The sequence below is a fragment of the Gopherus flavomarginatus genome, chromosome 4 (assembly GCF_025201925.1).
Source record: "Gopherus flavomarginatus isolate rGopFla2 chromosome 4, rGopFla2.mat.asm, whole genome shotgun sequence".
NCBI lineage: Eukaryota > Metazoa > Chordata > Testudines > Testudinidae > Gopherus > Gopherus flavomarginatus.
The window spans coordinates 141,950,970-141,975,480 of NC_066620.1; the positions used below are offsets into that span (position 1 = coordinate 141,950,970).

A 24,511-nucleotide genomic window follows, 5' to 3' on the forward strand; every position below is an offset into this window, starting at 1 on the left:
TTTTAGTTTACAGATTAAATTAACAGTGTGTAAGTGATGCAAGTTGAAGAATATTTTTTTTAAGCAAGGAAAATGTACAACAGTATCCACTTATTTTTGACAGTGTTCCAAAATTTCCACAGAAATCTATATATCTCCTCCCTTTAATTCATATATTATGTGCTCTTTACAGGTTCCTGAAAGTTTGTGGCACTGAACTAGTGCGCCTTGAGTTGGCTTGCGGCCATTTCCTCAATGAGACTTGCTTGGAGGTCATTGCTGAGATGTGTCCAAACCTTCAGGAATTAAATCTCTCCTCCTGTGATAAGCTACCACCTCAGGCTTTCAACCACATTGCCAAAGTGTGCAGTCTTAAGCGTCTCGTCCTTTATCGAACAAAAGTAGAGGTAGGAACAACTATTTTTAACCTTTACAATGAGTATTTTGATTCCTGCTAAAATTGTAAGTGGTTTAATTAACAGTTAACAAATTAAAATCATATGAATAATGCAAATAAAAAATGTATTTATTTGTATTTTTGTATTTACCAAGGTAGTTTCTGGATTTTTAAAAAATAGTAGAAATTTACTTTTTTGGTCATTTTATAATCCATATACAAAACTGGTGGTCTTTAATTTTTTTTTGAAAGGTCAGGAGAGTGCCCTATTGAAATCTTAGTAACAACTCCTTACTGTTACAAAATATGCTGGAGTGCTACTAGTACATTTCAAAATATCAGTCCATTAATTACAAACTGCAATTGACAAATGAACAAATCACATTTTGTGATGTATCAATCTTGTTTAGTAATTAATTTGCTAATTATCCAAAATCACGTATCTAGGAGTTACTAATTAGTAAAGTTCTACTGTATTTTTTATTGTCAGGTATTAATTTAGGTATTGGACCTGAAATATTTTTGGACAGCATTTTCACATATAATTATCCCTATTGCAGTTGAGTAGCTCTACAAAGTATCAACATGTTATTTCCCATAACAAAGGTAGTGTCACATTTTTTAGGGCCTATATCACTGTCTTTGTATTTGTTTTTATGTTTGTGATTCTCTAAGTCAGAACTCATTTTCTAGTCTGATTTTTGACACTGCAGCTATGTCCCACTTCTTATTCACACCACATTGTAAGGTTATAATCTAGCTCTTTAGCAATACCCCTTAAACCAGCATGACTTTAACCCAAGAGACAAGTTTAAACAACTAAGCATGCACAGCATTCCAAGTTGCCGTATGTTTTGAGCATTGTAATGAAGAAATGAGAAAAGGGAGGTGGGGGGGGGTGGGAATCTGAACACACATATATGTTCCAACTTGACCAAATTCGTCCTTGGAACTAGGCAGTGGAACTCTGACTGAAGTCAGTAGGAGTGGTACCAGTTTATGGCAGGACTACATTTGACCCTGAGTGTTAACTTTAAACGTATTGAATTGAGTTTGTTCAAACTTCTATGAGAACTATAAAGCAAGCCGTGCTTTAAGTTCCTAGCTTCAGTTGTTTTTTTAAATATTGTGCTTGCATAGCTCCATTTGAAGAGAGGTCATTAAGAAAGGGCCACCGAAATGGAGAAGAGGAAGGGGATGAGTTAGGAAAGGGTGAGGTGATATTATGGCTGTGCTATTTGCATCTAGCCAGAAGTGCAAGTTTCTCACCTCTAAACTGGATCAGATACAGCTAGGCTTGGAAGGATTAGATTTTTATTGGTAAATGTTAATTTCACCATAGACACAGACTAACAAAAATATTTAAATTGATAATAATCAAAAATGCAGATAGGCAAAGTAAGAAAAATGCTGTTTGAGAACTTATCAGAGCTGGATTTAAGGATATTTACTTTGTATATTTTGTCATGGTGTTACCAATTTGGGTTGTAATGGTTATAAGGCTTTAACTTTTTGAATCTCAGAGTCTACTGTCAAATAATTGACTGACACCCCCTGTTGCCTGCTAATACACATTTTTAATTATGGGGATAATACAAATAAAAAATGCTTAAAATCCATAATTTTGTGCAACTCCGAATTTAAATAGATAAAAATAGAAAAAATGCTTAAGAATAAACATTGATGTTATCCTTCAAAATTATATTTAAAAACTCCAAATTTTGCCAAGCCTAAATACAACATATTTATCTTGCGTGTGTGTCCCAGGAACCATGGGACTTGTGTTACTGTCCACTGTAAAGTCTCTGCACAAACTATTAATTTCCCACTAAGGTGGTGTTGGAGACACTGAGGTGCTCAGTGACTCTAATATCTTCGTTGAGGATATCTCTTCTGAGATAGTTCAGGATTTCATAGCCACTATCCCTGGTAGTTTCTGACTCAACTTACTTATCTGGCCACATTCTTGACTGGTGTTTGTGTTTGGGACTGGACGTGGGAGAACTAAAAATTTTACCAATATCATAGGCCAGGTATGGTATTCTGCAGTTTCAGGTTGCAGTACTCCTCTCCATTTAGGACTTATTTTGATGGTCCACTCTTGGAGGTTAGTTGAATTCTGAGTGTTTCTGGATGGCTGTGAGGGGAGATATTTTCCCAGCAAACTCAATCTATTGATAGCTTACTGGGACAAGATATTGATCTTCTGTCCTCCAACATCAATGAAATGCCCCTTAAACATTGTCACCCTCTAAGATTTGTCCCCACCCCCTTATTTAAAGTAGCTGTGAAGAGGTATGAATTGAGTTGTCTACAGAATACTGACAAACATCCAGTTCTATAGATCCTTCATCTGACCCATCCAATGTTTTCAAATGTTCTACCTAGTATTTTCAGTAGAGATTGGAACATGGATGAGGGTTCAGTGGCTTAAATTCCATCTGGATAAAATGAGAGATGTTGGTAAATTGGGAGCAGGAATTAGAAAAGATGGCCGGGGTTATATCTGCCACTTTAAAGAAAGGTATGTTCCCACTATTTATTACTATAGTCTGAGAGTAGCGTTGACCCCTAGCTGCTGTTAGATGATCATTTAAGACTCAGATATGTCTGATGAGAAGATACTAATACCTATCTCATATATAGCACTTTTCATCCATAGAGATCTCAGTGCTCTAAATCCCCATTTTACATATGTGGATACAGGCATAGAGGTAAATTGACTTGCTTCTTGGTCACCCAGGAAACTGGTGGCAGAGCTGAGAATAGAATCCAGGTCTTCTGAATCCCAGTTCAGTGCTCTGTCTGCTAGGTCTCACTGCTTCTCTGAGATTGCAATAATTTATTTTGGATGCAGACCACTTGCAAGATCCATACCTTTGTTACAATGCACTGCAGTAATCTAATTTATACTGTATGTGGGACTACACCATATATCAACTCAGGAACTGAAGCTAGTGCAGAATGTGGTTGCTCACTCGTTATGTGAAATTTCTCACTCTGAGCTAGGGTGACCAGAGGTCTCGATAAAATTGGGGGACTGTCCCGATTTTTAGGCGTTTGCCCTGCATCTCATTCGATATTTGGTCGGGATGCAATTTGTCCTGCTATTTCACACTCCTGTTGTTTTTGTTTTGTTTTGTTTTGTTCCGCCGGCGGGACTCCACCTTTTTTTTCCTTTTTTTTTTTTCCCCCTTCTGCCAGCGGGACTCCTTTTTTGTTGTTGTTGTTGTCTGTTTGTTTGTTTGTTTGTTTGCTCTCTGTCTATCTCTCTGCCAGTTGGACTCCATTTTTTTTTCTTTCCCCCCCCTCCCGCCCCCGCCGTGCCGGCGGGACTCCCTCGCCTCTCATGTGTCCTGATATTTTCTTCATCCCATCTGGTCACTCTACTCTGAGCTCATGATCTACACTGGCTACCTGCTGGTTTCTGGTGGAGTTTAAAGTGGTATTTTTGATTTATAAAGTTCTAATTGACTTGGGACTGTCAGTTTGAGAGACCATCTTTCTTTCCAGACCATACTGCCACAGTTATGATCAATGGATGTGTGTGAGCCAGAATCCCTTTTACTTAGAAGAGATGGAGCTGCTAAGAAGCCCTTAGCTTTGGAATTCATGCACCACTCTCTCATCTTCCATTCCAAAATAGCCCAGAGCTGTTGATCTTTGGGGCATACTTCAAGGGTCATATTTTCTCACAGGCTTTTGGGAAGGAAGAGGTGATCTGGGGGCAGGGATCTGTGTGCCAGGAAGCTAGTATTTTGGGCTGGGGTGGGTTTGTTCTTTTTCTAATTTAGGTAGGCTGATGGCTTTGCTTTTGTTTAGATTAGTGTGATTGCATTCTTAACATTTAGCAAGGCACATTGAGTTTTGGATAGGTGCTGTTTAATAAATGGTGAATAAGTGTAGATAGGAAATTTTGTCAGGGTCTGACAAAGCATGTTGTAGTTTAAAACTAATGTTTTGGTTCAGTGCCAGAAAGGGGCATACAATTGAAGTTGCATAGGGAGCCATAATTTGTGTTTTGGAGGTCTATTTGAATATTGTTACATCCCTATTATCAGTCAACATCAGGTGATAACAGTAATCAAATCTTCGATACTTACTTAAGTAGATCTTTGTTAATTAATGGAATGAGAGCTGTGTGTTGAAGTAGTTAATTACTACTTTATATAGTTTTACTGACTCTCTTGTTCCTAGTTAGCTAACATTTAAAATCTGAGATCAGTTGCTGTGGTATTGTAAAAAGCTAAGGTATGATCTGAAAATGACGGAGAATTGTATTGTTCCTGGCTACAGTTTTGTGGAATGTAATTCCAGATAAATTGTTAAGATTAAGTGTAGAATTGTCTGAACCAAGTATATGCTAAAAGATAACTAGAATTGTTAAAGTTTGTTTTTGTGACTGTCTTTTCCTATATGGCTGTAGGTAGTTGAAAAGAAATTTAATTTAGAGGCAAACCTATTTATATAGACTGTCCTATTCTGTGAGTAGTGTGTAGATGCTGGTCACAAACTATTTACATCACACAAGGTAAATTTTCTAATAAATTACATGAACTAATCTGGCAGGAAACTTATATGTTGCTTATGGTATAGGAAGTCATTTATCAACTCAAATTTCTTAGCCTGCAGGAGAAATACTTTCAAGAGGTAAAGAAAATGAGGATGAAGATATAGCACTGGCACCAGTGTGCAGAGAATATCAATTTATGAATTAAATTTCAGGAAGTTTTATGACTAGCACTAGTGTGTCCAATAAAAATAAAAATGCTTCTGTGTGTGGCAGAAGTACAGTGCTGTCTTTTTACAAAAATGGCCTCCTTTTAAAGAAATCTTCTACTGCATTTACCATAAGTAAATTTTCCTTCAGTATTTCTCCAGTTTGAATTGGTGTCTCATTATACCAAGTGTCTCATTATACCAGCTCATTATACTATACAAATACACAAAAAGACATGGTTCCTGCTCCGAAAAGCTTATAGTCGAATCTAAGATGCAACAAGTGAGCAAAAGGGTAAGGCGTTGTTTACATTCAAGGTTTTCTGCAATTCTCTTACTGCCACCCTAGCAGTGGTGCTAGGAATAATTGAATGCTGGCGTTTTTACCACCGAGTCATCTAGACTTACTCTGAGATAACCGTTGAAACTATGAGGCAGACAGGAAGATATCAGTAGTATGTTGCTCCTAGTTTATGTCTGGAAGCTTGATGTTGAGATAACAATGACGATGTTACCAAAAGTCTCGCCTTATATCCGTGTCACAGAAAAGGAAGTTATAAACTAAATATTTGCCCTTCCAGCATCTGGACTAACCTCTCCCAACTTCTCACCCCCAGCAGGAAGCCCCACCTTACCTAGAGAGGGAAAGAAATAGGTTTTGATGTCTGGCATGGAACCCCTAAACCAGTGACATAAGTAGCAGAATCCCTAGAAATGATAAAGAACTGCAGCTAAAAACATGAAAAAATCCAAAATGCTGAGAGAGCAAAGAGCTGTTCAGAGAGACTTGTTAAGGAAGAGGGGATGTTTGTAAATCTAAATGTTAACTAAAACACCCAATGTTTTAATTGGAGACACTGTTACCGAAGCCGCAGCCAGTTTCCTGAAAGTCTCTTTACCTAGGAAAGGTATGGCAGAGAATGTTGACTAAAATGGTTAATGGAATGAGTGGAACAATATTACAAGATTGCAAAAACTAGAATAAATTATTAGAACATGTTTTTAAAAAAAGAAACTTGACTCAATTATTCAAAATTAGGAAGAGATAATAAGATATTATCATTCCCTCTCTTACCTTATTGTACACTGAGGGACAGTCAGTAAAACTGAAGAGCATTAAAATTAAGTCAAATGAAAGGAAGTATCCTTTCACACATATAGGCAACTTACAGAATTTACTGTCACAGAAAATCAGCAAGGTAAACACTGTGGCTGGATGTTTTAAATGTAGTGAGCATTAAATATTATATGAATAACACTTGGCTGTGCAAGCAAAAATGAATAAAGTATTTCAGAATTCAAGCCATAAATGAATTTGCTGCAATCAGAAAGGAATCGTTCCTTACATACGGCTTTGCATAAGTGGCTAAGAACATAGTGCAGAGTGAGAAGAGTGGTCATTTTCCCCTGAAGCATCAGGTATTTGCCATTGTTGAAAATCGAATACTGTATTAGCGAGATCAGTAGTAAGGTGCAGTATGACAAATTCTGTGTTAGTCAATGGAGAACTTGGAAATATGCTTAAATAGCACAATATCCCGAAGGATTCATTGTCCTCGCTATACTTAAGTTTATGGATTTTGCATGCCATTTCATGGGTCTGGACATGGTCATTTAGCTCTGCCTGGGAATAAATGTAAACTAGTTCTGTAGTGGTACCAGTCTTGGATTGTCTTCTATAGCGTGTTGGTTTTTTAAAAATTTCTGTGCCTTTAAATTATAATATTTGTACTCTGTTTGCTATTCTAGGTATTATTCGGTATTACACATTTATTATAATAGTGAATAATTTGTGCGCAAGGTTGGTTGATGGTTCATGATTTGTTCCTAATGTAAAAGTATAGAGTTTGGGGATAACATATAATAAGATTAACAATATATTATACAGTTATAATATAAATCTCAAAACGTTTCTTACAATTACTTGTTGTTCTCAGTGTTCATGTTTTTCCTTGAATTTATAATATGTCTTTGTGTTTAAAATCTTTTCCCACTGTTTCTGAATTAAAGATTTTGTTTCGAAAGATATCTCATCAGTTTCAGTGTAGTGGAGAAATGGTTAGCATTGGGAGTTTATTATTTGTTTCTCATTATTTGTATTCAATCACAGTTGCTATGCGAACATATTAGAAAACAAAGTTTACGTAAGGAGCCCTGATCCTGCAAATTCTTACAAACTAAGTAGTCTCTCATTAACTTCTCATGTGAATAAAGTTACTCATATGCAATGCTGTTTGCAGGATCAGGTCCAAAGTTTATGACGTGAAGCTCACAACACCCTTATTCTTATTCTCCACATTACAGTAAGGAAAGTTATTGCACAGTGAGGTTCAGTGATTTTGCCCGAGATCATACAGGAAGATACTCTCCGTCCTGTGCCTTAAGTACAAGACTATCATTCTTCCCATCTAATGAAAAATGTAGTATTTCCAAAATGCCCTTTAAATTTATTGTAAATTATTTCTTCCTAAAGCCTGTTAAATTCTGAAGTGCTTGAATCAATTTGTAACTTTGCCCAAAGAAGCCCAACTGTCACATTTTAAAAAAAATAATTATATCCTGCTAACTTAAGACCACCATTATGCTTCTGGGATTTTTGTGCTAGTGGTCTTGGTATTTGCTGATACGTGTCTCTTTAATGTTTATTCACTGAATACTCATTCACAGCATAATTTCAGTGCTCGCTGGCACTGATGCATTTCAAGTGCACAATGAACAATGAAAGTATTATTGTGTGCAATAATTTGACAATACGCATCATTATGATTTGGGCATGAACATTATCTTGCTGTAGTGCATATCTGAAGCATTCTTTGTGCATATATACTGTAGCCAAAATTATATTTTAGTTAGATACCAAATCCACAATTACAAATTAGAAAAAACAAGCATCCTTGTTAATTAAATATTTGTAGGATGAAATGTGAGAGTATATATTTCATTTTACAAGATATTCTAAACACTTTCATAGGTTGAGTGGTGAGACAACAAAAGTTTTCATTTTTACTGCAAATACACTTTTAGAATAGTTGAAATATATGAATTCGCTAAATTAAAACACCTGTACAACACACACACACTTTTTTTTGTTTTACATTTAATATGATTGTAATACCTATGAATGGTTCTCAGCTGGCAGAAAGGCCTGGTACAACTTGGAAGTTTCAGCAGCTTGTGGAGGGGGCATTTTGGGCTTACACCACTGGCATAAGGCATGAGAAATATGTTTTCTCTTGTTTTTTCTTAAATGTGAGCAGTTAAATAGGCAATATTGACATTAACATTTTTCTACTTACATTTCAGCGGTAACCCATTTACCTGAATGGATCAATTAATACCTGTTAGAGCTATTGTTTCAGGCTGTCTTCAGATTCAGTCAGACCTAATTAAATAGTTTATGTTCACGTTTTCAAGGTTATCTTTACAGCCAAAGGGTTGTAGACAAACAAAAATTAATGAAATCTGCAGCACAGTTTCATAGCAAGAGGTGAATTCTGTAGCAAATAAATCAATCATGGAATTCATAGGGCCTGAATCATATCCTGGGTGTCACCCATATGACCCTACTTAAGGCTAATGGAGCTGCCCACTGTCACTAAATCCCTAATCTGAAGAAGATAGGTGGAAGTTACACAGGTGTAAATAAAGATATAATTTGACCAGCAGAACAAAACCAAAACACTGATACCTGGATTATATGTAGAGATCACAACGGCTGTTGAAATAACTCAGGTGTTACCTGGAACTTCTGTGGTGCTAAGTAATTACAGAGCACGAAGGCCCCTATTACATATCCCAAATATTAAGATTCAGATTATACCAATAGCAGGCTGGCACACGTTTGGTTTTAGGGCCCTGTAACTGTATACAGTGATAAGCCCCTCTTCCATGTTCTGTGTCCTCTCCAGTAATGTCCTTAGCTCATCTGTTCCTAAATCTGTGACCAAAGGTATGGAAAGGAAGGCCACAAAACTAACTTCTACCACAAGAGACTCCTTTCTGTCAAAAATGCAACATTAATAACAAATGGCCTACTAGCCAAAGTGCACCATAAAAGGGAATTTACTTGAAATGGGAGATTGCCCATATGTGACTTTTAACTAGGGCTGCCACAAGCCCATCTTTCACCAGTGTCTCCCTACTATCGTGTCTCAAACATCTTCCCTTTAATCTTATGCACATCAGTATGGTCCCAAGGGATGCTCCAGGGAAAGGCAAACCTCCCTTCCCAATACTAACTTAATCAATTTACTGTAAAAGAAAAAGTATGGCTACTGTATTCAGCCTGAGCAAATGATTGAGAATTGTCCATAATGATCTCTAGGTCCACAAACTAATAACACACAACCTAAAGTGCAATTTTGTATACGTTAGCCCAGGGAAAGTCACCCTTTACAAACTCTAGTGTGTACAGCAAGGGAGTAAGAGTAGTTCCTATGTCCATTGGCACTGGGAGAGGCCTTCTGTGTCTGGGAAGAAGGATGATCCAGTGGCGAAGGTGCTAGCTTGGGACTTACAAAATGTGTTCTATTACCTGCTCTACTACAGACTTCCTGTGTGGCCTTGAGCAGGTCCCTTAGTCATTCTGTGCCTCATTTCTCCATCTGTAAAATTGAGATAATAGCACTTCCCTGCCTCACAGCAGTGTTGTGAAGATAAATACATTGAAGACTGTGAAGCACTTAGGTACTATAATAATGGATACATATATACATAGATAGATGTATGGAGACTTGGAACTTCTGCTGCCCCCTGCATGCAAGCGCTTCTGGGTTGCTGGAAGGCGAATCAGTCTCCAAGAGGCCAACCTCCTCCCTCATCAAGCAGCAACAAAAAGGGGTGATTAAAGAGTGTAATTAAGATATATATGGAGCAGCATATCACAAGTCACAGCAAGGCAAGACTAATCACTTTGCAGAAGCGCAGCACAATATATGAATAACAAGTCAATCCCAAGAGAAATGTTATCCTATTTGGTACTTTAGTACAGTCACTGATATAGGCAGCTGTCTTGGTGAGGTCTAAACGTAGATCAGCAGTGCCATCCATAGTTGTGAATGCTTTACGTCCCACTGAAGTGAAGTTAACCACAAGGATGTCAGAATGTAAAAATGAGAACCCTTTAACAGAGAACAAAAATATGGTGTGGTGTCACAATACCAGGGACCTCTGTAGCATGTGTCTAAAGCATTTTTGCTATATGCAATATATATAGCTTGATTTCCCCCCTTCCCCAGACCAGCCCCCTTCACATTAGATCAGAGAATATAATACCTTAATTGTAAAGCTGGCTTGGCCACCTCTTAGTTGGAGTGTGGTTCCATGTGGTTCACTGCTTGCAACATGGCTACTGGAATAGGGTGACCAGATGTCCTGATTTTTGGGTCTTTTACTTATTTAGGCTCCTATTACTCCCCCACCCCCATCCCAATTTTTCACATTTGCTGTCTGGTCATCCTATACTGAAACAGCACACACAAAAGTAAAAACAGACTAAAATATATTTCAAATCCTTTCTAGTTCATGTATTCCTCAGGGCTGCCCAGAGGCGCGGGGGCAAGAGGGGCAATTTGCCCTGGGCCCTGCAGGGGCTCCCCATGAGAATATAGTATTCTATAGTATTGCAACCTTTTTTTTATGGAAGGGGCCTCCAAAATTGCTTTGCCCCAGGCCCCCTGAATCCTCTGGGCAGCCCTGGTATTCCTCACCAAGGTACAGTGCTGAAAAAGGGAGGGCAACATTGATAGCTATGCAGCAATCTAGATCCAAATTAGATTTACAGGAACCAGGCCATAAGGGTATTTAGTTTTCATCCTTGAATATTCCTGTAGCACCCAAGACCTGCTTTTTACGTCAGAATTACTCAAGTGTTCTATCCAGGGGACACATGGTATTGAAAATAGTTTATAATTGAGAGCTGCTCTACTTTTTGTTAGGCAGCCAAACACTATGTAAATTTCTCTGAAATTCAAAAACATGCAAAATTATTAGCTTGCTTTAAAAACAAAAATGGAACCTAGTGATTCTAGTATCATTAAGGTTCTGTATGTTTCCTTTATAAAACACTCCCCATTCAATCTTTAACTAGCCTACTTGTTTCTCAGTATTGTAATACATACAAGTATGTAATTTCAAACTGATCTTTGCCTCGTACAGTATCTTGGACTCAGGATGAATTAAGATCAGACTAGAAATCTTAATTTCCTTGCTTGAGTGGTTTTAAACTAGGCCCTTATTTCACCTTTAATATCCTTTGTATGTGTGTTGTTAATATATTGTATTCTTTCAATCAGAGTGGAATTTCCTTTTGAGAATATTGTTAGCGCTACCAAAATTGTTCTCTTAGAAGCTAAGATACAATGGTGATAGTTGCCTTAGAAATACCTATGGTATATAACAAAAGTGAAATAATGTGATATAACTATACAGATTTACCCATTGTGACTTTAAAATAAAAGAGGCATTTAAGAGAAACTACACAGCATCTGCTACTCTTGTTTAGTAACTAAAAAATATTAGACGAAAAGCCATAATTCTTTCTAAATCGTCTCTTAACATACAAGTTGTTTCATAAATTCTGCCAACTCCCGATTTTGGCATTGTGTAGTAAAGAGTAGACAGCCAACGAGTGGGAAGAAATTTAGTTCTGAATTACTAAAATTATTTAAATTAATAGATTCCGGGTGGTTTCAGATAATCCCAACAAGATTAGCTTTTAGAATAATTGTCTAGATACTTTTTGTATAAAACTTCACTATTTGCATGTTTAAAATCATAGGAGGTATAATTGTTTCTTCATGATGATGATAATAATAGCACCTTTCATCTTGAAGTAGAATTGTCCGCTGTCTGACCTGATTTCTTGCACATTGGCATTTGCAATGTGGTGGAATATGTTCTTTGCTAAATGTAGGGAATAAAGATTCACTTACCTTAGGTAAAGATCAGTAAAAGCATCAGAGATTATGATTGTCTGTTTTCAAATTATTGTGTTTTGCTAGCTGCTTTCTCCAGAAATGCTTGTTTTAGTATTTTTGCAACTGAGATCCAAAATAGGAGAAGGATTTTTTTTTTTTAAATATTGTAGGATAGTGTATGGAAAAGGGTATTTGCATGTGATCTTATTGAAAATGCCGTATGTCCAGTCTTACCTGTTGAAATTAGCTGTTCCAGATTTATATTGATTTAGTGTGGAATTATGTATTTAAAAAATGAAGCCAGAAGCTTGCTGCCATCACAGACTGCTCATCTGAGAGCTGAACTTGACATAGGAAAAGGAAAGCTGTTGCTATTCAGCAAGATACTTCTATATGTCTAAAAAGCTGAATTAATGCTCTTAACAGTGTAGTTTGGTGAGCTTTGCTGGAATTTGATTTATTGCTTCTCTGCAGTAGTGTGACAGAAATTACATAAATTTGCAATAAGGAGTAGAGGTTAGAATGCCTTATAAGACAGGCCAGTGCTTCTCTCTTGAACAGAATTTTCTCAGTCGCCTCCATGTTGCAGTTTCACAGTAGGGGCATTCCCCATCTTATCTGCCCCATTTGCTATAAAGATCTTTGCTTTGAGCCTGGGCTTAAGATCACCACTCAGAAAGAATACTTGAGTATTCTGTGCCCCCAAGCAGCACACATGGCAGACTCCAAGTCTTCCCTTGTAGCAGGGCTTTCACAAAATGCTCAAGTAAATGCCTGTTTCTTCAGTGCCTTTGACGTTTATCTCCTCAAAACTGCTAAACTAAAAAAAAAAAAAAAAAAGAAAACAACCAACATCTTTTGGCTTTCTGAGGAGGTTCTAAAGGATGGCACCTCTTTTCCTCACCCCCTTCAGAAATGGCAGACAGAAAGCCAGCTCCTAACTAGCATATGGGGCAGGGTCAATGTTGAGAAAGTGGAGCAGGCTACAGGAAAGCCTGGCTTATGCTAGTGTGTGGGTGAGATTCGTGCTGAGATAGTTGAGCAGCTTGCATAGAAGCTCCCTTCACTGAAACCTGGCCAGAATCAGGGTGTCATAAACAGATGGTTAAGGATTAATGTCTCTTTTACCTGTAAAGGGTTAAGAAGCTCAGTGAACCTGGCTAACACCTGACCAGAGGACCAATGGGGGGACAAGATACTTCCAATCTTGGTGGAGGGAAATCTTTGTTTGCGTTGTTTGTTTTGTTCGTTGTTCATTCTTGGGGCTAAGAGGGACCAGACGTACACCCAGGTTTTCTCCAATCTTTCTGAATCAGTCTCTCATGTTTCAAAATAGTAAGTAATAGCCAGGAGAGCCGGATTAGTCTTATGTTTGTTTTTCTTAACTTGAAAATGTGTCTCTTGCTGGAAGGATTTTTACCTCTGTTTGCTATAACTTTGAATCTCAGGCTAAGGGGGCGGGGAGGTCCCTCTGGGCTATATGAATCTGAATACCCTGTAAAACATTTTCCATCCTGATTTAACAGAGATAATTTTTACCTTTTCTTTCTTTAATTAAAAGCTTTCTTTTTTAAGAACCTGATTGATTTTTTTCCTTGTTTTGAGACCCAAGGGGATTGGGTCTGAACTCACTAGGGATTGGTGGGGGGAAAAGGAGGGGGGGAAGGTTAATTCCTCTTTGTTTTAAGATCCAAGGAGTTTGGATCAGTGTAGCCTCTCAGGGTAACCCAGGGAGGGGAAGTCTGGGGGGAAAAAAAAGAGGGGGAAGGCTAATTTCTCCTTGTGTTCAGATCCAAGGGGTTTGGGTCTTGGGTTCCCCAGAGAAGGTTTTGGGAGAACAGGAAGTGTGCCAAACACTATATTTTGGCTGGTGGCAGCGTACCAAATTTAAGCTGGTAATTAAGCTTAAAAGTGATCATGCAGGTCCCCACTTTTTGGACGCTAAAGTTCAAAGTGGGGAAAAAACCTTGACACAGGGGCATTCAGTTGAAGGTAAGGTTTGTTTGTTTAAGCACCTACCACATAGTTACCATACTCCTATTCTCACAGCTTGTAAAACCAAGAAGGAAAATTTCACTGGAGTTTCTTGAATCTTCACCTCCCTGCCCAGCTGAGCCCTCTGTTTTAACAATCTGGGTTCCCTCTCGCAGTGTGACATTGTGACAAGCTGCAAAGTCCTGCAAGCTTCCACTTACACCAACATGCACGGGTAGGGACCACACCCAGCTGTGTTCATGAATGCTCTGGACAGCCACTGCATGAACCAACAATAGGGAGGCTTCAACCAAAATACTCCCCAGCTATGGACCCCGGAGCTGTACTGGCCTGCCCTGGTCAAAAGCCTGACCAATAAGATTATTACAGTCACCGAGTTTCTGCTCCCACCCCCACCCCTACCCTATGCGACTTGGAGAGGAATATGCACAAAACCTTTAACTGAGCTGAAATTTTTCCCAAACACTTCAATCAAAAACACAGTGGTTAAGAGAAAATATAAACTAGGTTTATTTACTACAGAAAGATAGATTTTAAGTGATTATAAGAGATAGCAAACAGATCAAAGAAGATTATTTAAGAAATAAACAAAATGCAATCTAAATCTTATACACTACACGGGATTATTTTGACTCAAACAGTGCCTCACCCCTTTAGCTAGTACAGGCAGTTTGTAGATGTTTTATACACAGGCAGGAATTCTCTCTTCTAGCCTGGGACCAGCACTTTCCTCAGGTCAGTCAGTCTTTGTTCCTAAGGTGTTTCCAGGTGTTCTTATAGAGGGAGTGAGGCCCCTTGTTGATGCTACTTTCCCCTTTTATAGTTTCTTCCTTCTTCCCTTTGTTCTAAGCCAAGTACCCAGCCCATTTTGTGGAAAAATACAGTTACCAAAATAGATTCAGTACCATGTGGTCTGGTCACATGCCCTTGCCTGCCTCGCTGAATCATAGCAGCCATTATCCATAGCTGTCCGAAGCATTTCCAAGTGAGAACATGCCTTTTTCATGGCCCATTGTTTCCGCTGATGAGCCATTAACACTGTCTAGCTTTCTTGTACTGGAAAGGCTAGTTGCAGGTGTTACCCAGAGCAAGCACAATTGAAATACATATACATAGTCAATATTCATAACTTCAGATACAAAATGATTCATGCATACAAATAGCATAGTCATATTCAGCAAATCATTACTTTTCCATAGACCTCACGTGACACGTCTTATACAAGATGCCACATAATCAAGATGCAATATAATTATATCATAATCATATTACTGTGGTGAATATGGGGCTCAGATTGTCACCGAGCCCTCAGAGCAACCCAGAGGATGAAATTCCTGCTCCCAGCCGGCACATAGGCATGGTACGTGCTGAGATGGCTGAGAAGCATCCCTCCTACCACAAGCTATTTTACCTGAAATATTTCAGATGCCATGAAAGGTGCCAGCTCTTGTGACCTTTCTTATACTAGTGAGTTATTTTGTCGTCAGTTGCCCCAGCTATATCCTTGTTCTCAGTGGTCAGTCCCTATTCAGCTCAGACGAAGTGGCAGGGATCACCTTCCCTGGCAGAATCATAGGACTGGAAGGGACCTCGAGAGGTAATGTAGTCCAGTCCTCTGCACTTGTGGCAGGACTAAGTGGTATCTAGATCATTTCTGGCCGGTGTTCGTCTAACCTGCGCTTAAAAAATCTCCAATGATGGAGACTCCATGCCCTCCCTAGGCAATTTATTCCAGTGTTTAACCACTCTGGCAATTAAACAGTTTTTCCTAATGTCCAACCTAAACCTCCCTTGAAGCACCTGTCTCCTCTCCCTTTCCAGTTTCCAGTGATCCCCACAGGAGCTCATAAAGTGGTTACTGTTTTCCTTAGGAAGACATTCAGGAAATGTGTCAGCAGACTGTCCTTTCAACTTTCCCTCACACAGGTCCCCTCCCCACTTCTCTCAGGGTTTGGCCCAGGTACTGGTGAAGGCAGTGGCTCACAATTAGGTCTTAAAGAAACAGTGCTAATTTTAAAATCCCTCATGAGAATCTCCCTTCTACTCTAAAGAGACGAAGAAATCTCTAAAGCTGTACTTCTGACACTGTTAAACCAAGCTTTCCAGAAATAAACTTAAGGGGAAAGGCTCTTACTTCACAGGTGCTTATGATTTTACAAAATGAATCACTATAAAACAAAACATAAACCCCTTCCCTACCTATAGAGTTGAAGAAATGCTGAGTAATTCCTCAGTTAATTACTAACAGTTTGATTAAGGTGGAGTGGGAATTCTCTATCAAGGTTTGCTTATACTTATGTAAGCCTGTGGCCTGGTCTACATTATGAGTTTAGGTCGAATTTAGCAGTGTTAAATCGAATTAACCCTGCACCCGTCCACACAACGAAGCCATTTACATTGACATAAAGGGCTCTTAAAATCAATTTCTGTTCTCCCCAACAAGGGGATTAGCACTGAAATCGATATTGCGAGTTCAAATTAGGGTTAGTGTGGACTCAATTTGACGGTATTGGCCTCCAGGAGCTATCCCACAGTGCACTATTATGACCACTCTGGACAGCACTTTCAACTCAGATTCACTGGCCAGGTATACAGGAAAAGGCCCACAAACTTTTGAATCTCATTTCCTGTTTGGCCAGTCGCGCTCATCAGCACAGGTAACCATGCAGTCCGAGAATCGAAAAAGAGCTCCAGGATTGACCGTATGGGAGGTACTGGATGTGATTGCTGTATGGGGAGACGATTCCGTACTATCAGAACTACGTTCCAAAAGATGAAATACCAATACATTTCAAAAAGTCTCCAAGGGCATGAAGGAGAGAGGCCACAACAGGGACTAAACACAGTGCTACAGGAAAGTTAAGGAGCTCAGACAAGCCTACCAGAAAACCAAAGAATCAAACAGGCACTCCGGGGCAGAGCCGCAGACATTCCACTTCTATGCTGAGCTGCAGGCAATTTTATGGGGGCCCGCCACCACTACCCCACCCCTGACCATGGATTCTGAGGAGGGGTACTCTAAGCCAGGCCTGAGGATTTTGTGGATGGGGAAGATGAGGAGGAGGACGAGCTTGAGGTGTATCAGAGGGGTAGCCAGAGCTTGAGGAGGGCACACAGCACTCCGTTCTCCCCAACAGCCAGGATCTTTTTCTCACCCTGACTGAAATACCCTCCCAAGGCAGTATCCTGGACCATGAAGCCGTAGAAGGGACCTCTGGTGAGTGTGCCTTTTGTATATATAATACATGGTTTAAAAGCAAGCGTTTTTTAATGATTAATTTGCCCTGAGAACTTGGGATGCATTCGTGGCCAGTAGAGCTACTAGAAAAGTCTGTTAATGTGTCTGGGGATGGAGTGGAAAGCCTCCAGGGACATCTCCATAAAACTCTCCTAGAGGTACTCTAAAAGCCTTTGCAGAAGGTTTCTGGGGAGAGCAGCCTTATTCCGTCATCCATGGTAGGACACTTGACCACGCCCTTCTAGTAACAAGTAATGTGGTATCATTGCATGACAAAGCTTGGCAGTGTATGGTCCCAGTGTTTTTTGGCATTCAAGCAACATCCGTTATTTATCTCTCTGTGTTATCCTCAGGAGAGAGATATTGTTCATGTAACCTGGTTGAAATACGGGAATTTAATTAAGGGGACATTCAGAGGTGGTCGTTCCTACTGGACTATTTGCCTGTGGCTCAAAAGAAATCCTCCTTGCAGTTAACCAAGCAGTGACGGGGGAAAAAGAGGCATTGGCGCTGAGCTGTTCGCATTTGGCTAGCAGGGATCTTCCTTGATACCAGCCATGCAGTGGGTGGAGGGTAAAGCGATCATCCTAGAGAATTGGATGGTGGGGGTTAGTCTGATTTTTGCTGCTGCACGTTAACACGAAAACCGCAGCAGTCAACGGGCTTTGCTTGGTATGGGAAAGGAGGGCGCTGCTTTTATGAAGGTTGCAGAAGCCGAAAGACTATGGCTTACCATGGCTGCCTGCAAGCTGAATTCTGTTGCTCGGACCTGAGTCTGTAATCTCTAACACCAAAGTCACAGGCACTCAAAATAAGATGCAAAAAATGACCTTATACCAAAATCACATGTGCTATGTAATGTGAATAGTGTTGTTCACCGTGAAAGAGTATACCCATTGTTTTATAAAATGTATCTTTTTAAATACTTCTCTCCTTTTTTTCCCTCCTTCAGCTGCAAATTTTTCAAGCCTCCCTCCTCCATCCCAAAGGCTTTCTCAGATAAAGCGGCAAAAAAAATGCACACACAATGAAATGTTCTCTGAGATCATGCAGTCGACCCGCAATGAAAGAGCTCATCTGAATGTGTGGAATAACAAATTATCACAGTACAGGAAAGCAGCCAGTGAACATGAGGACAGGAGGGACGAACGTGAGGACAGGAGGGACGATTGAGATGAGAGGTGGCGGCAGGAAGATTAGAGGAGGCAGGATGTAACGCTGGGGCTACTGCAGGATCAAATGGACATGCTCCAGCATCTGGTGGAGCTTCAGGAACGACAGTAGGATAACAGAGTGCCACTGCAGCCCCTGTTTAACCGCCCTCTGCAAGTTCCATAGCCTCCTCAGTCAGATACCCAAGAACGTGGGGTGGGGGGGGGGCCTCCATGCATCCTGCGACTCCACCCCAGTGGACAGCCCAAGCAACAGAAGGCTGTCATTCAACAAGTTTTGAAATGGCCTTTTCCTTCCCTTCTCCCATACCCCACCCGGCCTACCTTGTCAGTTCTCTCCCTATTTTTATAATCAATTAATAAAGAATACATGGCTTTTGAACGATAGTGACTTTATTTCCTTTGCAAGCAAGCTGTGATCGAAGGGAGGAGGGTGGGTGGCTTACAGGGAATGAGTCAACCAAGGGGGGCGGGTTTTCATCAAGGAGAAACAAACAGAACTGTCACACCGTAGCCTGGCCAGTCATGAAACTGGTTTTCAAAGCTGCTCTGATGCGCAGCGCTTCCTGGTGTGCTCTTCTAATTGCCCTGGTGTCTGGCTGCATGTAATCAGCGGCCAGGCGATTTGCCTCAACCTCCCACCCCACCATAAATTTCTTCCCCTTACTCTCTCAGAGATTGTAGAGCACACAGCAAACAGCAATAACAACAATAGGAATATTGTTTTCGCTGAGGTCTGAGTGAGTCAGTAAAGTGCACCAGCGACCCTTTAAACGTCCAAATGCACATTCTACCACCATTCTGCACTTGCTCAGCCTATAGTTGAACAGCTACTGACTACTGTCCAAGCTGCCTGTGTATGGCTTCATGAGCCATGGCATTAAGGGGTAGTCTGGGTCCCTAAGGATAACTATAGGCATGTCAACATCCCCAGCAGTTATTTTCTGGTCTGGGAAGTAAATCCCTTGCTGCAGCCCTTTAAACAGAGTAGTGTTCCTGAAGACACAAGCGTCCTGAACCCTTCTCAGCCATCCCATGTTGATGTTGGTGAAACGTCCCTTGTGATCCACCAGTGCTTGCAACACCATTGAAAAGTACCCCTTGCGGTATATGTACTGGCTGCCCTGGTGATCCGGTGCCAAAACAGGGATATGGGTTCCATCTATCGCCCCACCACAGTTAGGGAATCCCATTGCAGCAGAGCCACCTACTATGACCTGCACATTTCCCAGAGTCACTACCTTTGGTAGCAACAGCTCAGTCATTGCTTTGGCTACTTGCATCACAGCAGCCCCCACAGTAGATTTGCCCACTCCAGATTGATTCCCAACTGACCGGTAGCTGTCTGACATTGCAAGCTTCCACAGGGCTGTCGCCACTCACTTGTGAACTGTGAGGGCTGCTCTCATCTTGGTATTCTGGTGCTTCAGGGAAGGGGAAAGCAAGTCACAGAGTTCCATGAAAGTGCCCTTATGCATGCGAAAGTTTCGCAGCCACTGGTAGCCATGTCACACCTGCAACTCTGTGCAGTCTCACCAGTCTGTGCTTTTTTCCTGGGCCCAGAATTGGTGTTCCACAGCATGAACCTGCCCCATTAACACCATGATCTCCGAAGTGCTGGGGCCCGCGCTTTGAGAGAATTCTGTGTCTATGTCTTCACTCTCGTCACTGCGTTTCCATTGCTGCCTCCTTATCTGGTTTTTCAGGTTCTGGTTCTGCATAAACTGCACGAGAATGTGCGAGGTGTTTACAGTGTTGATGACTGCTGCTTTGAGATGAGCGGGCTCCATACTTGCCGTGGTATGGCGTCTGCACTGAAAAAAGGCGCGAAACGATTGTCTGCCATTCCTCTGAAGGAGGGAGGGGCGACTGACGACATGGCTTACAGGGAATTAAAATATTAAGTGTTTGCATTGAAATCTTCTGTAATTATGTAAGTTATCAAACAGGAAAGGAGTATGTGCTGTGCTGTGTTCCTATGGAACGCTGCCTACCAAGAAGGCCCACTGAAACCAAATGAGCCATTGTGAAACATCAAAGAACAAAGACTTTGTTGATTGCTCCCACCCTCACCCATGAAAAGGAGATGTGCACAGGGACTTGTCCCTTCTGCTTGGACTCTGGGGGAAGGGAATAAAAATCCCTGACAGGAAGAAACTGCATCTCTATGCTGCTTAGACTATGAGGGGGAAGGATTAGACATGATAGCAGTTTTCAGGTATCTAAAAGGGTGTCATCAGGAGGAGGGGGGAAACTTGTTCACCTTAGCCTGTAATGATAGAACAAGAAGCAATGGGCTTAAACTGCAGCAAGGGAGATTTAGGTTGGACATTAGGAAAAAGTTCCTAACTGTCAGGGTAGTTAAACACTGGACTAAATTGCCTAGGGAGGTTGTGGAATCTCCATCTCTGGAGATATTTAAGAGTAAGTTAGATAAATGTCTGTCAGGGATGGTCTAGACAGTATTTGGTCCTGCCATGAGGGCAGGGGACTGGACTCGATGACCTCTCGAGGTCCCTTCCAGTCCTAGAGTCTATGAATCTATGATTACTAAGCATGAGTAAAAGATACACAGTGTTTGGCCTGGTTTAGCTCTAAAGGACATATAGAGCTTGCTTATTATAGAAACTTCTATTACTTTTTTGGAACTTAAGACTAATTCATTTGTGTGTATATCTTGACCTACTTTAACTTTTGTAAATAACTCATTTATTTTTCTTAGTTAATAAATCTTTAGTTGATTTATTATAGATTGGCTACACGTGTTGTCTTTAATGTAAGATCTAAGGTACAATTGACCAGGGGTAAGGCACAGGTCCTTTGGAACTTGAGGTAACCTGAACATTGTTGTGATTTTTCATGTAAGGGGTTCCTTATGTCAAAAGCAAGCTTACCTGGGTGGCAAGACAGATTGGAGTACCCGGGGACTGTCTGTGACTCCATGTTAATGCTGCTGTAGTGCCTGAGGAGTTCACATTTGATGGTTGGTGAAATCTAAGTACAGAATTCGCAACCTGTTTTTTAACAGTCTGCCCTGAGGTTGGTACTCATGCTCCTGAGCCGCTCCAGACAGGCACTAAGGGTGGAGTGGTCCCAATCAGTCCTTGCTAACTGTGACAATGAGATGGAACCCTAGCAGGACTTGCTTACTCTGCACACTGTGTGATTACTTGTCAAGCTGGTTATAGTAGTAACATGTAGTTAGCACATTTAATATTAGTGTTATGCCTGTTGACAAATATATATAAATAATTAAGATTTTTATATCAGTTTAGGGGATTCCCAGTACCACGACCTTGGCTGTGATGGATGATCCTAAATCCTTGAGAATTAAAACTTGCCCCAAGACATCAAGAGATGGTCCACCACTTCCCTAAGTAGTTTGTTCCAATGGTTAATCATCTCAACAGTTAAAAATCTATACTTAAATTCCAATTTGAATTTCTCTGGCTTTAGCGTCTAGCCATTGGTTCTTGTTATACTTTTCTCCACTAGATAAAAGAGCTCTTTAGTATCTAGTATTTCTCGCTGTGAAGGGATTTATACTCTGTAATCAAGTCACCTCTGTCTTTTTTGTAAGCAGATGGAGCTCTTTAAGTCCCTCACTGTGAGGCATTTTCCTCAACTGTCAAATCATTTTTGTAGCTCTTTTCTGCACCCTTTCCAATCTTTCAATATGTTTTTTAAAATGTGGACACCAGAAGTGTATGCCATATGCAGAAGTAAAATCACTTGCCTTCTCCTTCTTACTATTCCTGTTTACACAACCAATGATTGCATTGGCTAGGGTTACGATAAGTCTGGGTTTTCCTGAACATGACATAGTTTTTGGTCTGCCAATCTTTGAGTGGATTTTTTTTAAATATTAGCAAATGTCCAGGATTTTTCCCTGCCATACAGGGCTGACAGCCCGAGCCCTACTGCCTAGAGAGCTGACAGCCAGAGCCGCAGCCTCCCTGCCCAGATTGGGAGCTGGCAACTGGAGCCGCAGCCGTAGCATCAAATCTTTCTTCAGTGGGAGATGAAATTGCTTTTTAACAGTAGTCCACAAAGACTTCGTATTTTTTTCTTTATCTGTTCTGGTCTCTGTTTACACTAAGTGACAGGCACCCTTGTGCACAGCTGCAGTATAAGGTTCATGCACTACTTAAGCCCTCAAAATAGGGTTTCAGTGGAACTGAATGGTGGAACTGAATGGTGAATATTCTATGAGTATTCTATGAGTATTCTACCAGCTTCACAGCCATGAAAAATGCATCACAGACCATGAAATCTGGTCTCCCCCCATGAGATCTGGTCTTTTGTGTGTTTTTACTCTGTACCACACAGATTTCACAGTGGAGAGTCCAAGCAGTACACTAATATGAAATGCGCATGAGCAAGCACTCGAAGAAAAAATGGTTACTAACCTCTTGTAACTGTTATTCTTTGAGATGTGTTGCTCATGTCCATTCCATCACTCACCTTCCTTCTCCTCTGTCAGAGTTCCATCAAGAAGGAACTGAAGGGGAAGGGGAGCTGGTAGCATATAGGCATGCCATGCCAGAGGGCACCAGAGTCAGTCCCCTATGGACGACACTGAGGGAAAAACTTATGGCATCGGTACATGTGGCAAGCACACACACCTGACATGGATAGGAACTGAGTTTTCCTCAAGCCTGAAAACTGATGTCTGGAAGGATTTTATACTAGTGTACTGAACACCACACATGATTCAGGGCCCATAAAAACCAACTGGCAACCATTCATTTCATACCTGAAGGACCTAACTTTACAAGAAAGTCAAGAGAATAGGTTTTATTGAAAGCAATGCATTCCCTCTCCTGCACCCAGATATCAGTCCAGCAGCCCAAGTCAGACTTTGTGGTGTCCCCAAATGACTGTTTGAAGAAGGGGAAGGAGTCACCCATTTTGTTCCCAGGGAAAATTCAGATCACTTTTGAGACCCAAGGGAGGCCAGGGCTGAGAAAAAGGCTATGGAGAAAGAAGCAGTGGGTTGAATTTTTATAAGGTGTAGTTCATTTTTCTTCTTCTTGACGCAATGACAGATATATGGCTGGGGGTTTCAGAGTCACTGCTTTGCAGGGTGCAATCCCCATTCCATAGATATAGCCTGTGTTCCTTGTACCTAGATGTATAACTTTGCATTTGGCTGTATTAGAACACATTTTGTTTGAATGAGCCCATCTTGCCAAGCATTCCAGATTGCTTTGTATGACCACCCTGTCCTCATCACTACTTACCATTCCACCAGTCTTTGTCATTAACAGATTTTATCAGCAGTGATTTTATATTTACTTGGATATCATTGATGACAATGTCGAACAGCATTGAGCCTAGTGCTAATCCCTATGGACCCCCACTAGAAACACACTCATTTAATGATCATTCCCCATTGATAATTATTTTTTAGATCTGCCAGTTAGCTAGTTATTAATCCATTTAATGTGTGCTTTACTGATATTTTATAGTGCTAATTTTTTAATCAGAATGCCATGTGGTACTAAATTAAATACCTTACAGAAGTCTAAGTGTATTACATCTATGTAGTTACAGTTATCAACCAAAGTTGTAATCGCCTCAAAGAATGAAATTAAATTTGTTTGACAAACCTATTTTCCATAAAGCCATGTTGTGACAATATCCAGACACCCCAGTGAGAGAACAGAAGGTTTAACCCTCCAAAAAAAGCAGTTAAATGACCTGTTTGTGTACAATCTTATTTCACTGTAAAAGAATATCGAGTCAGAGCTTTTATGAAAACTTGTAATGCACTGAATTGAATAGTAATCATGAGACATGTATACAGGTTATGGTTATGAATGTATGTATATATATGTGTGTGTGTTTGTAGAAAATTGTAATTATAGTTGTGACTGTTGCGATTTCAGCATCACTTCACAACTGGGCAGTGAAGTAGTCAGGCAAAGAAGGGCTACCTCCCCAACCAGAAAGACTAGCTTCAAATACCTATCCATTGTCCAACCCAGGAAAAAAACAATGAGGAACCATCAAAGCAAATGAGAACAGCTTGAAACAGGAAAGAAAACCCCCTGTCATTGAAAACTAAAAAAGGAGAGAGTTTTCCAACTTC

At 40.4% G+C, this 24,511-nt stretch overlaps 1 protein-coding gene across 3 annotated transcripts in view; it reads left to right on the plus strand.

The window, feature by feature from the left end:
• FBXL4 (F-box and leucine rich repeat protein 4) overlaps positions 1 to 24,511 on the plus strand; it is a 94,255-nt gene that overhangs the window by 54,530 nt on the left and 15,214 nt on the right. For all 3 annotated transcript variants that reach the window (XM_050949270.1, XM_050949271.1, XM_050949272.1), the window contains exon 5: positions 173 to 386. In XM_050949270.1, the coding sequence (XP_050805227.1) occupies positions 173 to 386 (214 nt within the window). The remainder of the gene's footprint in view (positions 1 to 172; positions 387 to 24,511) is intronic.